This window comes from Castor canadensis, chromosome X (genome assembly GCF_047511655.1).
Source record: "Castor canadensis chromosome X, mCasCan1.hap1v2, whole genome shotgun sequence".
Lineage (NCBI taxonomy): Eukaryota > Metazoa > Chordata > Mammalia > Rodentia > Castoridae > Castor > Castor canadensis.
Window position 1 is genome coordinate 115,860,835 of NC_133405.1, and position 17,427 is coordinate 115,878,261.

General features: G+C 34.8%; 1 protein-coding gene across 4 annotated transcripts in view; it reads right to left on the reverse strand.

Annotated features, from left to right (window-relative positions):
* Positions 1–17,427, reverse strand: part of Il1rapl1 (interleukin 1 receptor accessory protein like 1) — a 1,357,677-nt gene that overhangs the window by 32,431 nt on the left and 1,307,819 nt on the right. For all 4 annotated transcript variants that reach the window (XM_074063978.1, XM_074063976.1, XM_074063979.1 and 1 more), the window contains 2 exons: positions 16,795–16,927; positions 14,742–14,887 (listed from right to left, as the gene is read on the reverse strand). In XM_074063978.1, the coding sequence (XP_073920079.1) occupies positions 14,742–14,887; positions 16,795–16,927 (279 nt within the window). The remainder of the gene's footprint in view (positions 1–14,741; positions 14,888–16,794; positions 16,928–17,427) is intronic.

Sequence of the window (17,427 nt, forward strand, 5' to 3'; positions counted from 1 at the left end):
TGTATAGAAAAATGGTCAACTTTCTAGTATAGATTTAAAAGTTGTCTTTCATTCATAAAAGCACTGACAATATAGCTTTGTATAGACATACAAAACCAAGAAAGTTTGTATTCACTTCACATTTGAAAATTAATCACGTATTACTTCACATCTTTGATACTGCTACTCAGTTTTTTTTTTGACAGTTGTTAGAATGGAATCCAGGGCCTTGAAGATGCTAGGTGAATGCTCTATCACTGAGCTACATTCCCAGCCCTCAACATTTTCTTTCCACTCACTCACTCACTCACTCATTCACTTACACAATCATTCATTCATTTTCTCTTTGTTTAATAAGTTCCTTCTACATACTATGTATAGTGCTTTTGACTTCTAGTGATAAAGTGATTGATGAAATATGCTTATTGCCTTAAAGGAGCTCATGTATAGCTACAGAGTCTGGCATATAAATAGAGGTTTAATAACAAAATGAAAAACACTCATTTTTGTTGAGCACTGAAGTGTCACTGTGATAGATCTTTCATATGGCTATAAGAAAAGCTGTATGTCGAAGACTGGCACTGATGGCATGCACCTGTAATCCTAGATACTCAGGAGGCAGAGATCAGGAGGATCCCGGTTTAAAGCCAGCCCAGGCAAATAGTTTGTGAGAACCTATCTCAAGAAAACCCATCACAAAAAAAGGGCTGGTGGAGTGACTTAAGGTGGAGGCCCTCAGTTCAAACCCCAGTACTGCAAAAAAAGAAAAAAAAAGCTGCATGTCATAATCATTAGCTAACTGAGTAAATCACTCTGGGTGTTCTGTGTGTGCTGTTCGTCTGTGAGTTGGAGGGTGGAGTTTAGAGGTAGAGGTCAGGCACTGGTTGGCACAGTGCAAGAGTGTCAGCAAAGGTTTTGGGGAAGTAGTTTGGTCTAGAGTACTGAGAAAGTACACATGATATATTCAATGATAGTAGACAAATTCAAGTTTTGGTTTCTCAGCTAACATATTGTTTATCCTTTTTTTCTCTTTTCAAAGCAAATAATATGTACTTTGTGAACAAATATTTGGGCAATTCATGTACTAACAAAACCAGTTTCCCAATATTAGGTCAGAACAATGGGGCAATGATTCTCCCTTGTGGAAAATTGGCATGTATTTTCAAAATGTGCAGTGTGGGGTTGCTAACAGGCAGAGCTTTATTGCAGAAAACTTTTACCTTTTGAATTATGAAAGCAGTGTTTGAAATACCTCTGTCTAAAGAGTAGAAATGGAGCATATATGCATATCACTGTATTTGTACACACCTATAGCCATGTAAGGATTCAGATAGGGTATCATCTTAGATCACATAAGATTAAGTATAATGGGAAGAAACCAGACAAAAAAGAAGATGCTGCTATAATAAAAAACAAAAAGGGTCTCAGGTGACCAGCTTAAAAGACAGAGTTATTGTATATCAAGGTGTCAAACTTCACTGATGCCTAAAGGAAATGTCCTAGAAGGAAAAGTATTTGCTTTCCCTCTACTAGGAATTTCCTTCTTAACATGTCATACAAATAAGACAGGCACAGATGGAGTGTTGCAAAACATCTCTTGAGAAAAAGTTGTCAGAGTGAAGGTGGCATTGCCATTTTACTCTTTTTTGTTAAGGAATGTGGTGTTTATCCTAAAAGCAGTCATTCACCAGAGAATATATTGTCACAGAACAATTTGTTCTTCCATTGGGAATGTGTTGGGTTGCCAAAGAACCCAGAACATCTGGACTGCTTAGATAACCAATAGGAGCCATGTAATCTACAAAAATATTGAACTGTCCTAAAAATAGTGTAATGATTTGTAATATAGTCAATTGATGGAAATAAATTTATAAGATATTGTACAAGTGTGAAAACTTATTGCATTGCAGTATACAAAATGGGAAGCATGGATAAATTTTAGAATTTTGTTATTATTTACATTTTCTTCCTTTAAGGATTTAATATATTTCCTTACTATTGAAATCATTAAAATAAAATGTGTTCAGCAAAAGCCATTGGTAATAGGTTCTCTCTTGAGACAAGTTTCATTCAAAATCTTGGTGATTTCAAAGTTACAGACTATTAAGGTAAAAACAATAATCAAACCATGTGCTGGTTCATTTTTCCCAATAGGAGTAACAGAACAATATGTTGTATATTTTTGATCATCTCTGTTTTCTGAATACATAAACATGTTGAAGAAAAGCATGGAAAATTTGTTTTGCTTTTTAAAGTTAAGTGGCCTAGCTAGTTAGGATATATGAATGTCCTGTCCTCAATAATAAATTCTGTTCTACAAAAGTGGTAAATATATAGTCCTGTTTCACAAAGAATAGAGAGGGCATTATCATCTCACTCTATGTATTGATTTTCAGTGCATGAAAATTAGCTGTGGTTTGTGAAAACTACATAGAAGTAAAGGAGTCCCCTAAAATGTAATGTTTTCTAAAATAGAAAGTGGGAGAAAGAGTGTACATTCAAGCAAATTGTTTTGGCATACCTTAAATAATGTAAATAACTTGATTTTATAGCAAAGAGAGTAATAATAGTTTTTCCATAGTGTTTTTAAATATTCAGTAGCTGTACCAAAAAGATTTATTTTTTCTCATCTTGCTTTTAGTGATTCTATAAAACATGTTTATTGTAAAGAATTTGAAGAAAAGGTATAGGAGTGATAAGAAGAAATCATAGATTACAGGAATCATACCACTCTGACACAACAATTGTTATTACTTCAGTTAGTATTTTATGTGTTACTTTCTATTGTTATAGGCTTTCATGTAGCCTTAATATAAACCAATGATCTATGGCTTGTAAATACTAGTACTCTAAAACAGCTTATATTTCGCTTTTTACTTTGGACAGTTTGGAATACAGTTGTCAAATGTGATTTGTAAACCATGTTCTGCTAAGAGTCCTGTCGGTAGCTACTTCAGCCTAATTGATTATTTACCTATTTATTCAGTCATCATTCAAAGATGCTTGGTTCAGCAAGGCAAGTAGACTAGGAATTTTTAGGGCCATTATGGAGCTTTTCTTAATCATTTTAAATATTCACACAAAATATGTAGGTTAAAACATAATCTGATATTATAGGAAGTAAGGATTTCAAGTTTCATTGAGACTAATTCCATTGTTTTAAAGATGTGGAAACTAAACTGGTACGTGAATCGTCAACAGTTGAAAATACATTTCAATCTACCAATTTCTATGTACTTCCAGCAAGAAGACAACTAAATAGAATTTTATTGTGATGTCTTTAATTTATTCCTTTAAGCTACTTTTAATACTAAGACATTTAAATAATATAGGAATATTTACTTATTTTGGGAGAATTAGAAGTGTACTCAAGAAGTTGTGAGTCATTACCTAGAAATCATGGGATAGTATAAATGAATTTTCAAGTTATACTCATTTTGTATTATATACCAGAATTATAATTTCAAACTGATTTAGGTTAGCCAATTTGTGTTTCATTTTTTCATGCTTTGATAATGGCCCTTTCCATTTTAGTTTGAACCAATTTGGCAAATATTATGCATCAGTATTTTGAACTGTGGTCACATATCATAAGAAATTGTAACTTCTATTTTGCAGTTACAGGAACTAAAGCTCTGAGGCAACATAACAAACATTTAAACCACAGGAAAATTTCTGGGAAGAGCAACCACTTCAATTCACTTTCAGGACTGGCAAAATGAGGTGCAATGTCTCAAAAAACTGAGAAATTAAAATTTGATAAATGATTATATAAAAAAATATATATAGTTAGTTACTCAGTGTTTAATATGTTCTTTCAGGATTCCTGCACTGGAGCTTAGGGGTAATTGGTTGACAAATGATAAAATTGAAGAACAACAAAAACAAAGAGACTTGCTCAAGGTAACACAAAACTAAAGAGTAAAAAATAAAACACCATTAAGAAACTATCCATCTTTTCATCACAGTTCATAATCTCTTTTCAGTCAATCTTCATGCATATTAAGATTCAATTAATGACAATGATTCTAAAGTAGTTTTAAAAATGGCCTTTTTGTGCTATCTTGAATAGGCCATGGGAATTTCTTTTTGAATTAAAAAACACAACTAATTTTAATAGCATTTAAAATGTCCTCTTTTAATTTGGAGAACTCAATCTCCAGATATATTACTCTTCATTGAGCACATGTTAAAAATAGAATATGAGCCCTAAAAGTAGAGACAAATAGCTAACGTATTTCTTACAGATGGCAAATGTAATTCTCAACACTAAAATCTAATACAAGTTACCATGGTAATCTATTGGAAATCAACACATTTTTTTCTTGCCATATGACCTGAGAGAGTAGTTAACATTTTTTTAGTGTCATGTCTAATATCTTGCTTTACTGACCTGGTTGTCAAAGTTCAACATACAGGAACTGCTTATTAAAAGTTATATCATGCATTTTATGACCCAGTTGTGCCATTTCTCAACCAAATGTAGGAATTAACAGCTATATAGATGCACAGCTATCTCCCTTTCCCCAACAATATTGCTTTCATGACCCAGAATGATGTATACATCCCTCCATAGGAGTGACTTAACTACTAAGGATACTTAAGTAGGTCTCTTTACCCATAGCTGGCACTCAATACGTATTTGTTGAATGTGCATGAATTTGTTCTTTCCATGCATGTTTTACATGAACTATCCATCACCTTTAAATAACCTGCAGTGAAGTGAGATTTCAAGTGGGCTATGAACCATTAGCAATAAATAGAATTGACCTAGAAATATGAAGGTTGTTTTGAAGGTGGGTTGTTGGTGACCGCAGATATGCTATCCTATTATTTCTGATCGCACATATCAAATTGTGTTATATGTATACTAGATGCTTTTGGTTGGCTTCCTGCAAATTTTTTTTTCTAAACAGTCTGTTTATCATTTTCTAACACAAAAATCTGAACTTCAAATCAGGAATGGTGGTGCATATCTGTACTCATACCTACTTGGAAGGCAGAGGTAAGATTGGGGCTGGAGACCAGCCAAGGCAAAAGCATGCGATGCCACATAAAAAACAAACTAAAGGTCAGAGGACTAGGGGTGTGGCTCAAGTGACAGAACATTTGCAAACATGAAGCCCCAGTACTGAAAAAAAAATTTTGAGTTTCAGTGGATTCCCATTACCCTTGCTTTAGGCTTATGTGTGTGTTTATAGCCTCTGTTTGATGCTAGACAAATGCCTGTAAAGATGAATAAAACTTTTGAACATGTAGGAATAGCTTATTATGTTTCTTTTCTTTTTTTTTTTGCCTGTTTTGCAGCCATATCAGTGACCAATAATATGTGGTAGTTCAATTTCCATACAATGCCCATCCTTCCTTATTACACATTACTGAGATTTAGCTGAATTCAATCATTCAAAACAAGAAATTAGAAGTATTTACTACTTGCCATATATCTTGTTGCTCTTTGGTAATTGCTATTTGCATAAGCTGAGCACTATATACAGTCTGTTTGCACAGGCAGAAATATATGTATATATCCATATCTATGTTGTTGAGAGATTTCTAAGTGTATTTTCCACTTAAAAATGGAATATGTGGGACTGGTGTCCAACAATGAGGGTCCTCTTTATTTAAGAAGTTAATTATTTTGATACTTAAAGAGAATGCCCTCTCAGACATCTCTCTGAGTAGTGAATGCATTCTACAAGGCATAATTTCATTGAATATGTGAGGCAAGTAACCTCATTAAGAATAAAGTGTGAGGGCAATGCACCAATGTTTAAATAGGTTCAAAGGTGTTGACCATGTAAAAAGAATGAGGCAATTAGTTGGAAATAGTCCCACCAATTGGCTGCACTTTGGTTTCATTCCTTTCTCATAGAAACAGTAAGCTCAAGAAAGCTAGTTGCTCTTTACCTATTAGATGCTATTTATTAGAAGGATCTATTGTCTAGGCAAGGGGCCTCAGTATGCTAATTGTGGTCCATAGACCAGTAGCAGTAGCATCAATAAGGAACTTGATTGAAATTCAAATATTGAGTCCCACCCCAGAGTAATGAATTGGAATTGCTTTTTAACAAGCTCCCTAGGTGATTTGTGTGTACTGTAAAGTTTACAAACCACTACTGTAAGGGCTTCCAGCTGACTTTCCAAGGGTGGAAACACAAATAGCCTAACTTTTGTCAATTCCTATAGTAAAAACTCTTGTTCTGTTGACCTTTTCATGTTTGGTATGACCTCAGAGGGTTTTCAAGGTGAAAACCAGTCCATGTATTTTGAATTTCCCTGCATTGAGTAGCTAAGATGCTGAAATCATTTCCAGAAAAGGATGGAGTTTCTGATATTCACACTGGATAGCAGTGATTCTCAACAGGGGCAATTTTGCCCTCCTTCTGGAGACATTTGGCAATGTCTGGAGACACTTTTGTTTGTCATAACTAGAGAAGGTACTGTGGGCAGGGGCTAAGGATGCTGCTAAACAATGCACAGGGAAGTTCTCATCATAACAAAAAATTATCCAGCCCCCAAATTTTGTCAATAGTGACAAGATTGAGAAACTCTGCTGCAAAGTCTAGATTGCTCAGAATACATTTAATCAACACATTCATCACATTTACTCACTATGTTAGGTACACTGAAGTATGTAACAGAGAATTAAAAGTCATTTATCAATAATTTGCCATTTAAATAGAAAAACAAATAAAGCAAAATATTTCCAATGACTATGGCTTCATATAATTAAATATATCAAAACTTTGGTCCACATGAGTAATTAACAGAAATGATTCAAAGTTGGAGTGTATCAATTCTTGGCACCCTATACTGGTTTTATCCAGGCCTGAACAGGAAGATTACCCTGAAGCAGGTTATAAGGACAGGAGAAGTTGCTAGTTAAGCCATAAAATGGGTCCAGGGCCAAGATAAAAGTCCCCATGCCTTTCTTTGTCTCCTTCTGTAAACAGACTTCCTGACACAGGTCCCCTGCTGCTCCTGCCTAAACATCCCCATCCCTAACTCCCAATGTGAACTCACCTATTAGCAACCAGCACTTTCACCATAACCGATACCCTGAACTGCCCTATAAGAACCCTGTAATTTCACTGCTGGGGCCCAGACTTGTGAGTGTGAGCTCATCTGGGACCGCAGGCACCAAATAAAGTCCGAGTTCTTCTACTTCTCTGAATGTCTCTTGGTTTCTCATCGGACAATATTTCTGCAACAGTACCATCACCTAGTTATTTACTAATTGAGAAAAAAGCTAATCATTGGCAGACAATGGCCCTTTGCTTTCCTAACAGAAATGCCACTTGGATATTGTTCATAGGGAAGAAAATAGGGTGACCAAAATGGCTAAAAGGCTGGGCCGGGGGCATGACTCAAGTGGTACTAGCAAGCATGAGGGCCTGTGTCCAAACCCCAGTAGAGTCAAAAAAGAAAATGCTAAAAAGAAAAGCAATATCACATAATTAATCTCTATGCTGTAATTAATTGACCAGCAAAAATTGGGATCTACAAGTCTTTGAAGAGATATTCCGCTGTTTAAGCTAAAATATTTTACAGTTAATCTCAGTTAAGTAATATATTCTATGTCTAAGGAAATCATCATCTCAAAGGGCTAATATGAAATTGTTAATATATTGGACAATTTGTGCTACTGGCATTCACAATACCTTCCAAATGTTTTGGGTTATTTTTTTTTTTGGCAGTACTGGGGGGTTGAAATCAGGGCTTTGACCTTGGTAGGCAGGCACTCTACCACCTGAGCCATGTCTTCGGCCCTTTTTGCTCAGGACCACAATCCTTCTATTTCACACTTCCTGCCTATGGGTGGGATAACAAATGCATACCACCAAGCCCATTGAGATATGTCTTACAAATTATTTTTTGGACTGGGCTGGTTTAGAACCATTATCATCCAGATCACAGTCTCCCTAGTAGGAAGGTTTACAGGCATGAGTCACTGGCACCCAGCTTCTAAGTGTTTTTATTCATTTGTTTTAACACTAGTTACCAATAAAATAATATGGAGTTGGGTCAGCTTTTTAGTTTTCTCACATAACTGAGGGGCAGAAAAGCAAAAAAAAATCATAGAAGAGAAGAAAATTTTGACTGCAAAATGTCAAATCTTATTTGAGGAAGTTGTTAAACCTGATGCTCTGATTTGGAGATGCTGCAGCAACAGAGATAAAATTCTTTAATATTTGTATTGTGTATATTAAGACTCATTAAAAGTAACTCTTCCACAGACAACAATTCAGCTTTCTAGGGAGATGCTACCATATACAGAGAAGCAGAATATTTTAATATCAGAGCAAGATTTGGATTTTATGTATTCTGAAATCAGTGGTCAAAGATATCAAATGGCCAGTACCCAAGAGAAGTTTACAAAGTTTTATGCTATTACTGAATATCTCAGTAAATAAATGTATTAGGCAAATAAAGACAAGGAAAGGGGGCACACATATTACAAAGATGATTCATTACAAGAAGGGATAAGGAGTCCACTGTGTCTAAATTTATCTGGCTTTAAAACAATGCATTTTAAATAATGTGCATGTTAATTACATTACTAAAGATATTTCAGGACTTGGGAGTTTATTGAGCAGTCTAATTCCTATCGATTGCATTCTTTGGAGGGAAAAGAAAGTGAACACAAGAAGTAAAATGGTTTCGAGGGGGGATAGAGAAAACCTAGATGTTTATTATTGCTAACTGGTGTTAATTCTCTCAGATAGGTACTTTCCCAGTTTCCAAACCACTTCATGCCTTATCAATATAAGTAAACAGAACCATTCAGAGCATCATTGCTAATGAACACTCAATATGAATCCTTGATATCAGTGTTATTTAATACATAGATGGTGTCACTCAAAATTATATTGGGCCATATTTCCTTTTCATTTAACTTTATAAGTGTCTATCACAATATTAGGCACATACTCAGTTTTTAATAATCATCACTAAATGCATGAAGAAATTAAGGAAGTTTTCCTTTGAACCCAAGTAAATCTATCATATGGTCAAATTCAGAATAAATAGAAAAAACCGCTGGAGCTAAATTTGACCACTTTAATGAAAGATAAATTAGAATCCAGGAAATTTTTAATGGAACACATGATTGCTGCATCTTTCATTACCCAGAATATCACATAGTTGGGGTGGAGAAATTTTGTAATAGCTTGTTAACATTTATTGGGTGCTAAGTGTGTGTTAGATACTGTGGTAAGTATTGACATGCAGAGTTCACTTGAGGTTCACAGAAATGGAGGGGTTTGTCTCAGACAGCACAGCTAGTAAGAAGAGTTGGATCTTGAACACAGCCAGCCTTGTTCCCAAGTCCATGCTTCTACCCATTAAAGTGGTTTGCTGCAGATAGCAAACATGTGAACATTGTGAGGTCATCAAGAGTGAAAGTATGGATAAAAGACACAGAGGGTGAAGAAGGAATATAGTACTGCTTGGTGGATGCAGCAGTTGGTAGGCTGGAGCACAGTTCTGCTGGGCATCCATCTGGAATATTGTTTGTAGCATAAAAATTGAAAACAGAAAATGAAGGAAAGAGAAAAGGTCAGAGTTTGGGAGGAAAACTGAAAGTTGGTGAGTACTGCATGTCAAGATAGGTAGCTGCAATTAAAAACCCAAGCAAGGGCATATGGATAAAAGATGCAGAGACTCAACTAGGCACCAGAGGGTCATCCCTGTAATCCTAGCTACTTGGGAGGCTGAGATAGGGAGAATAAGGGTTCAAGGCCAGCCAGGGCAAATAGTTCTTGAAAACCCCATCTCCAAAATAGCCAGAACAAAATAGACTAGAGGTTTGGCTCAAGTGGTAGAGCTTTTGCAAACATGAAACCCTGAGTTCAAACCCCAGTACCACACACAAATAAAAAGATTCAGAGATTCATACACAAAATTTAATCAAGTATGGGTAATGGCAGGAACAAGCAATGGTCTAGTATCTAATAGGTTCTATTTTTGGTTCTTTTTGAAGCCAGAATCTAAGTTTGCCAGGCCAAGGATTGGCAAAGATGACTGAAAAGTAGCTGTTGGCTAGAGAGTGGAATAAGAGTTAAACCAGTCATAGACCAACAGAGTCCCATGGGCCTTGGTGCTTCACTCTTCATCTGGTTCTCACTGCATATTTTAGGGCTCTGTATTGTAATTAAGCTATATCTATCTTGTATGTCTGACATGATTCAAATTGCTGAAGAAATTCTCTGGATGCAAGAATTGACAACTTTGAATATTCTCAAACAAGTTTTTTCTCTGGTCAAATTTCCTCATAAATTTCAGGAATTAAGATTTTCAAATAAATATAAGAGGCTTATATAGGATCCATCCTAGCTCAAATGTGGTTGATAGGTGAGAATGATGTTTCCAAGAATCCATACCACCCACTGGAGGGCTCTGAAATAATGTTACGTCAACAATATTGAATAAAAGGTAGCAGTGGAAGAAAATATACTTGAATAACTTTGGTAAAGATATGTACTGGAAAGTTTACCTATCAGAAGAAATGACAGTTTGTGGCATACAAGACCTGGATCAAACAAATGTTCTAATATATCTCTCCAGGGAAGTTTTAAAAAGGAAGACTTTGAAAGCCTCAAAGTTAAAGAAGTTTTGAGTCAACGGCAAAAACATATGATTAATAGTGACAGCTTCCAGTTGTTTCTCTTGAGCATTAGTCTTCTGAGTAATATAGCAGCTCACACAATATTTATATAATTGCCAGCCTGACAGAAATTATACTTTATAAGGGACCCTGTGAGGAAAGATCGACACCTATGGGTACACATATGCTGTGTCCTCCTCTTCAGAACCTTGTGGACTGACAAGTTGCAATTATGTCATTTCGCTGACCAAAGTCTTTTCTTTTCCTCAAGAAGGGTGGTATCATTCTGCATGATAATGAACCCTTGAAGAGCTGGAGATTGCATCCATTATTGCTTTTGTAAATTGATGACTCATTTGCTCTAGCTCCCTTAAAAGAAAGGCACACACTCACTTTAAGAGAGACTTTCAAAATACATAACCTTGAAGGACTCTTTATGGCTTCTTAATGCTTTTATTTTAATAAGATACTGTTGATATAAATACAAATTTGAAAAACACTGTGGAAGACTTAAGTATTAAAGAGCACTCTAATTTATTTTTCGTGTTTAGGGAATCAGACATTACTGGAAGAGAATTTTTTTTTATTATTCAAACAATTTCTTTGATTCTTCAATCACTTATTTTTTGAAAACTGGAAGCTTTTCTTTCATTGGGCAACTTAACCTTATGCTAAAAATAGCCTGGAGGGTGTTTGACTCTTCCTGGCTGAATGCCTTTAGGCAAAAACAGTTTTAATAGCTTTACCTTTATGTACAATTAATTTTCCTTCCCTTCTCCTTATGATGGCTACTTAACTGCCAGCACCACCTTGCCTTTAAGGGAACTACATTTGTCCAAACCAAGACTTTTATATATACAGATACCATATAAATTCTCTCTGAAAGTGATGTTTTGGCCATAAGCCCATCCTTCCAGGGTTCCACATATGAGGTTCCTCTGCTAGCCCTAATACGCCAAATACAGAGGCCAGTAATGTTGGAGGTCAGAGAAAAGACATCTAATTAACATGGCATGGGCATTCCAAAAGAAAAAGACAAGGTATGCATTTCAACCCTTCTTCTAGGTACACACTTGTGCTTTAGGTTTAAAATAGAGGAAGAATTGGGGATGGGGATGAGAGAGAGATTGAGAGCTATTCATAAATATTAAACAGTCCCTGTCCCAAGTGTGTCCCTGTGGTCAGAGGTAGTGTTCACAGGTGGTCTGGTTGCTCATCTGAGGATTAGTGAAATTGGGTTTTCACTAATCATAGAAGCCTGGTGGGGGATAGCTTTGTCTTCTGGCACAAGATGTTTATCCATCAGTCCTGTCTTATCTGGAAAGTAACTGTAAGAAAGAATGGCTCAGAGAAAAGGATACAGGTACAAAATGGAAACTGGGATGCCAAGCTTTTATCCTGCTTTCTATTAATTCATGGGGCTCAGTAAGGAGTCAGTGCTTTTCAGCAAACTCAGCTTTTAAGTACCTGTTATATCTCCACTACTTCCATTTTAAAGGAATAATTTAAACTCCTTAATTAGAGTACATTCAAGACAGTGACAAGAATGATACATATAAATAAAGAATAAATAAAGTTGCTAAGAGGTCGAATCTGGTGAAATAAAGGTCTAGCAGGGTCATGAGGACAATCGCCAAACATTTGAAGGACTATCTTGGAGAAAAGTTATTAAAAGTGTAGTAGTAGAGCCAATGGATAAAAAGACAGTGAAATGGGGATGCTTTCAAACAGATTTTTCCAAAGATAGAATGGGCTTCCTTAAGAGGGAATGTTATCCAGTATAAACTGTACTCGAATTCCTTCATTGATTAATTATATATTAAGCTACAGAAAGAAATATTGCTAGCTGATGCTTACTTCCCCCCTATTCACACTCCTAAAGAATATACTATTTTAGTATTGTAGTCACCTTGACAACAGAAGCATCTATTTTAATAGCTTTCAGTAACATTATTCAAAGGGAATCTATTTTCCAATAAAGCAGGGGGAGCAGCTTTTAATGCTCTCTTTCGTTTCAAACCCAACGAGTCTAGGATTAAACATGTGCTTTGAAATTAAAATCATTGTAAATTTGCTGAGTAAGAGACTATCAAGTGTACTTATCCCAAAGACTAGAACATTTTTACTTAGTATAATATAGACAAAATATATTTCCCTCTTGTAATATGCATGAAAAATTTTACTAATACAAAGACATGGTTTTTATTTACAATCACCTCTAATTTCAAACAACTCAAAATACATTTATATGTATTTAACCCTGTGTATAAGGTGATGAGGCTGATGTAGAGTCAGTTTCTGTTGCAGGCACTGTACTCATCTTATTCACAAAACATTTTTGTCAATCATGGGAGGACATAAATCATAAAAGCTATGGAATACAGAAAAAAAGTCAAGAAGTACTGTACTAGGAAGTTCATCAGACATAGTTCTTACACTAAAGGAACAACCTTCCAATAATGATAAGATCTTTGATTTAAAAACATTTAAATTATTTTAGTTACCTAATACCTACTTCTAATAATAATAAATGACATTTAATTGAATATTTTCTGTGTATAGGCTATGTGTCAAGCCCTTCACATTTATTATCTTCCTTTGAGGCAGGTTAGTGACAAGGATAAAACAAAACCAAAACCAAAAAATGCCATGGGACTCAACCTTCTTCAACAACTAAACTCCTTGAACTCACCCAGTACCATCCTTGGACACCCCCTGTTTTGGTCATATTATAGTAAGGATTGCAGTTGTAAATTCCTTGGCTGTTGTAATTTCCCCCAAAAGACAATAGAGTCTCTTGATAGGTCCAGACCAGAAAATGGTAATGCTGTCTACCTAAGACTTCATGAATATTGGTTGCATCTCATACATACAATTAAAAGCCTGGGAATCAGCAAAAGCACATGAGCAGAATACCCCATATTATATAACAAGACCTTGCCAATCAAGCCTATCAATTATCCTAGTTCTTCTTGCAAAGACTGCCTAGATTTTCCCCACCATTTTCCTTTACAACTTATGAATTACCCATTAAACAAAGATCATGGTTCCTGAGCCATCTGACCAGTGCCCACCTCACCCTCCCAGTGTGTTCTTATACCTACACTTTCTTTTCTCTTTCAATAAAACTTTGCTCCTGCTTTGCAATCTGTGTCTCTGTCCAATTCTTTGTTTGTGAGACACAAGAATCTGAGATCTTCTTGACCAGGGTCTTCTGAGACCACCCACTGGTAAAAATTTTGTTCATATAACACACTAAAGAGTTAATAATATAATTTTCTCCACGGTATATAGCAAAAACCTGACACTTAGGGAAGTTAAATATCTTACTCAAGTTGATATTAAAGCAGAGCTAGGACTTGAAATTTGACTCCAGAGTCTGAACTAGTCACCCTTCTATTATGCTCTCTGCTTTTGTAAGTGGCTGCCTCTTTGGGAGTACTCCTTTGACTTCCCCTTCTTTTGTCTAGCATTCTAAATTCTAAAGAAAAGGCACAGCTAAATTATTAGGATGTTAAATGCTAAATAGTCTTTATATTTACAAAATCCAGAACATCTGGTGACTCTTAGATAGCATCAGAATGTCTAATATACCTCCTTATTCTAGTGCAGTATATCAGATAACTATAAAGCATATAAGTTGCTATGAGGATTAACTTGCAGAAAAGTCATATGTTTGTCTGAATAATGACAGCAGCTAGTTCCAGGAGGTCAAAGTTGATTGTGATGCTTTGGCCAGAGGGGGAAACAAAAAAAAAGCACATACCCTGGATGATGAATGCCCTAACTAGTACATAGTCTTCCTGTCCATTGCCCCCTGTATCCATTTTCCTCCCTATAAACTCCCTTTCCTATATGCAGATGCCTTAGATGTTCTTTCATTTGAGAATAATAGTTATCCCCATCTTTTCAGTATGCTGGCCCTTACATAAATCTAATTTCCTTCTGCCAACTCTCATTTCCAAGTATTGGCTCTCAAACAGTGAATAGATGGACTTTGGTCCAGTAACACTTGATGGTCTTAATGCTAATGTGATTATTTTATTTAGGATAATTTTGTGTTAAAAACCCCAACATTTAATTTGTCTTTTGGATCCTAATGATTTCTCTCCCCTTGCACATTGTTTATCACTCAGGCATGGAAAATTATACTCACCTCGTTTATGAAGGAGAACACTGGCATGTCTACGTCCATTTCCATTTTCAACATAGCAGGAATAATTTCCCAAGTCACCTTCTTCCACAGAATCCACAATTAATGAGATAGAAACTTCCTGTTCTCCAAGATGTTCCTTAAGAATTCTAAAACATAAAGCAAAACGAAAAAAAAACCCCACACAAACATACACATACACGAGAAAGAAGGAAATGTAGATGAATCCGAATCTGAATTTGATGTGAAAATATTGAGTCTGAGCGTCAAATTTGACTATGGATTGATGATATGTTAATTAAATTATATCATGCCCTTTTCTTCTTCACTTCTAATATGGAAGCTTGTCTTTGTACATTTTAATGAAGTTGCAGTTAATTATCTCTCTTATCAGGACAATCATACTGTCATAATAAAGAGGTGAGAGAGACCTTGAAGAAAAGTTTACAAATTGCTTTTCTTTTAAGAAGAAATATGATGTAAAGATGAGATAAGAAATTCTAAAGTCTTAGACTGGAGGCTTAATTATATACCAGGTTAATTTTTTAAAAGAGGGAAAGAAAGAAAAAAAATTTCTGAGCTATTTTGACATTTCAAATGAAACCTCCAGCCTGACTTTTGTTAATGATACAAACCAGCTGCCTAGTTTTAAAGAAATATGAAATTATAAACCTGTACACTAAAAGTTCTGATAGGTATTTAATTCTGACATTTAAAATAAATGGTAAATGCTCACTAACCTTGCTATCAAAGATTTTACCAACCTCAGAACAAATGGAAAACTTCTCAAACTAGGGCTTCTTTTCCACCCTCCCACCTGTTGATAACTCATCTCTGTGCAGTACTGCTTAATGCAGAATTAAAGAGAAAAACCTTTCTAGAACCTTCCACAAGCACATGCAAAAACAGAGACAGTAAAATTCAGAAGGTTGATAGTACTTTTTTAATTTTAAAAATTCATAAATATGGGTAAAAACTGAGTGAAGATTTAAGTATGAAAAATGACAGAAGAACATTTTAGTACATATTGGAGAATTGCCCAATCTGGGCCATCCAGAATCTAATCAGAGCATTCCAGAGTAAGATATCGTATGTTTCCCACCAGAAAGAAGATCTCAATACAGATGATCTTATATGACAGTTTTAGATGTTTTCATTTTCTACTCAAAAACATTTTCTCTTATAGCTTTGATAAAATTTTTAAAAATCTTGACATTTAAAAAGAAGGATCATGGTTCAAACCCTTATATACAGCTAGAAGATGCAACATTTAAACGGAAGTGTTTAGAAATGATCATTTAAATTTGGTTATAACTTAGTTATTATTGTGAATGTCTTTGCTTGTTTAAATTATGATTAAAAATAAATATTTAAAAAAAGTATTTATGCCCAAGCATAATTTTTGTCAGTGTTGAATGCCTTGTTAATTAAAAATAAATGAATAAATATGTAAACACATTGAAAAAAAGAAGTTTATACATTATGACTTTAAAATGTATGATATTTTTAATGTTTATTTTCTTGGTATTTCCACTACATAAATATTTAGACCTTAAACTCAGAGTAAGAAAGATGATGAAAACACTTGTATATCTTCTTATTGTTCCATCGTGTGCTTTATATACTCTTGGTAGCTTAACTATGTAAAATCATAAAAGAAAATGATAGAGGTTGTTTTAGGCTGAATGTTCATAATACCTTGCCAATGTTTCCTCTCAACAATTAAAAAAGGCTTTTAGAAATAAAAGGCACACTGAATTTTTCAAAGATACAATAAGCTTCTCATTTTCTATATTAGCAATATTTTGGTCTCACATTCAGTATATTACTAGTGAAACACTCCTTTTTAAATTTCTCTTAAATTCCTTGCAAATAGCATTCATATTTTGCAATTCCACAGTGAGTCTCAATAGGGCTTTATTTCTTTGTTATTAAATATTACAGTACTTTTATTATGAAAATAGGAAAACTTTCATTTGTTTTAGCTCACTTTTTACTTGATAACAGAGTAAATGTTAACTCCATTGTACAGGTAAAAAGAAAAAAATGGTTTTACCTAATGTCACTTTCCCAAACTCGGTTTTCATCCAGATCTTCAATAAACTTCTCTCCTTTCATCCAATAAATTAAAGGACTGACATCTCCACTGTACCCGAAGAAAGCTCTGCAGGTTAGATTAGCTGAATCACCTGTGGAAAGATGTGATGGAAATGTGTTATAAAACTATTTGTACACAGTTATCATAGGCAAAGTAGCAACTATCATTTTGATCATCTCAGACACTTAATGAAATATTTTTCTAGAATAATAATTTTCAGGTATCTTCCATTTTTGTCAAATTTATAGAATGTGTACTTTGACCTAGTATGGCTTGTTTAGTGGAATGAGAGTTACTTATAATATTTGGAAGAGGACCAGTCAGTTATTTTATAGAATGTTCTTCCAACTAGTTTTACCTGATGTTTTCTCATGATTATATTGAAGTCAGGAATTATTGAGAAAGATAACACAGAGGTGATATGACCTTTTCAAGGCATGATGTCAGACAGTATATAATGCTGATAATTCTAAGATTTCATAGAGTGGCTAGAAAGTGTTTCTCAGTCTTGAATGTGGTAAATTCAAAGAGAAAACACAAACTTTGGGAAAGAAAAGAAATAGTAAATCTGAGATTCTAAGAAAATGTTAT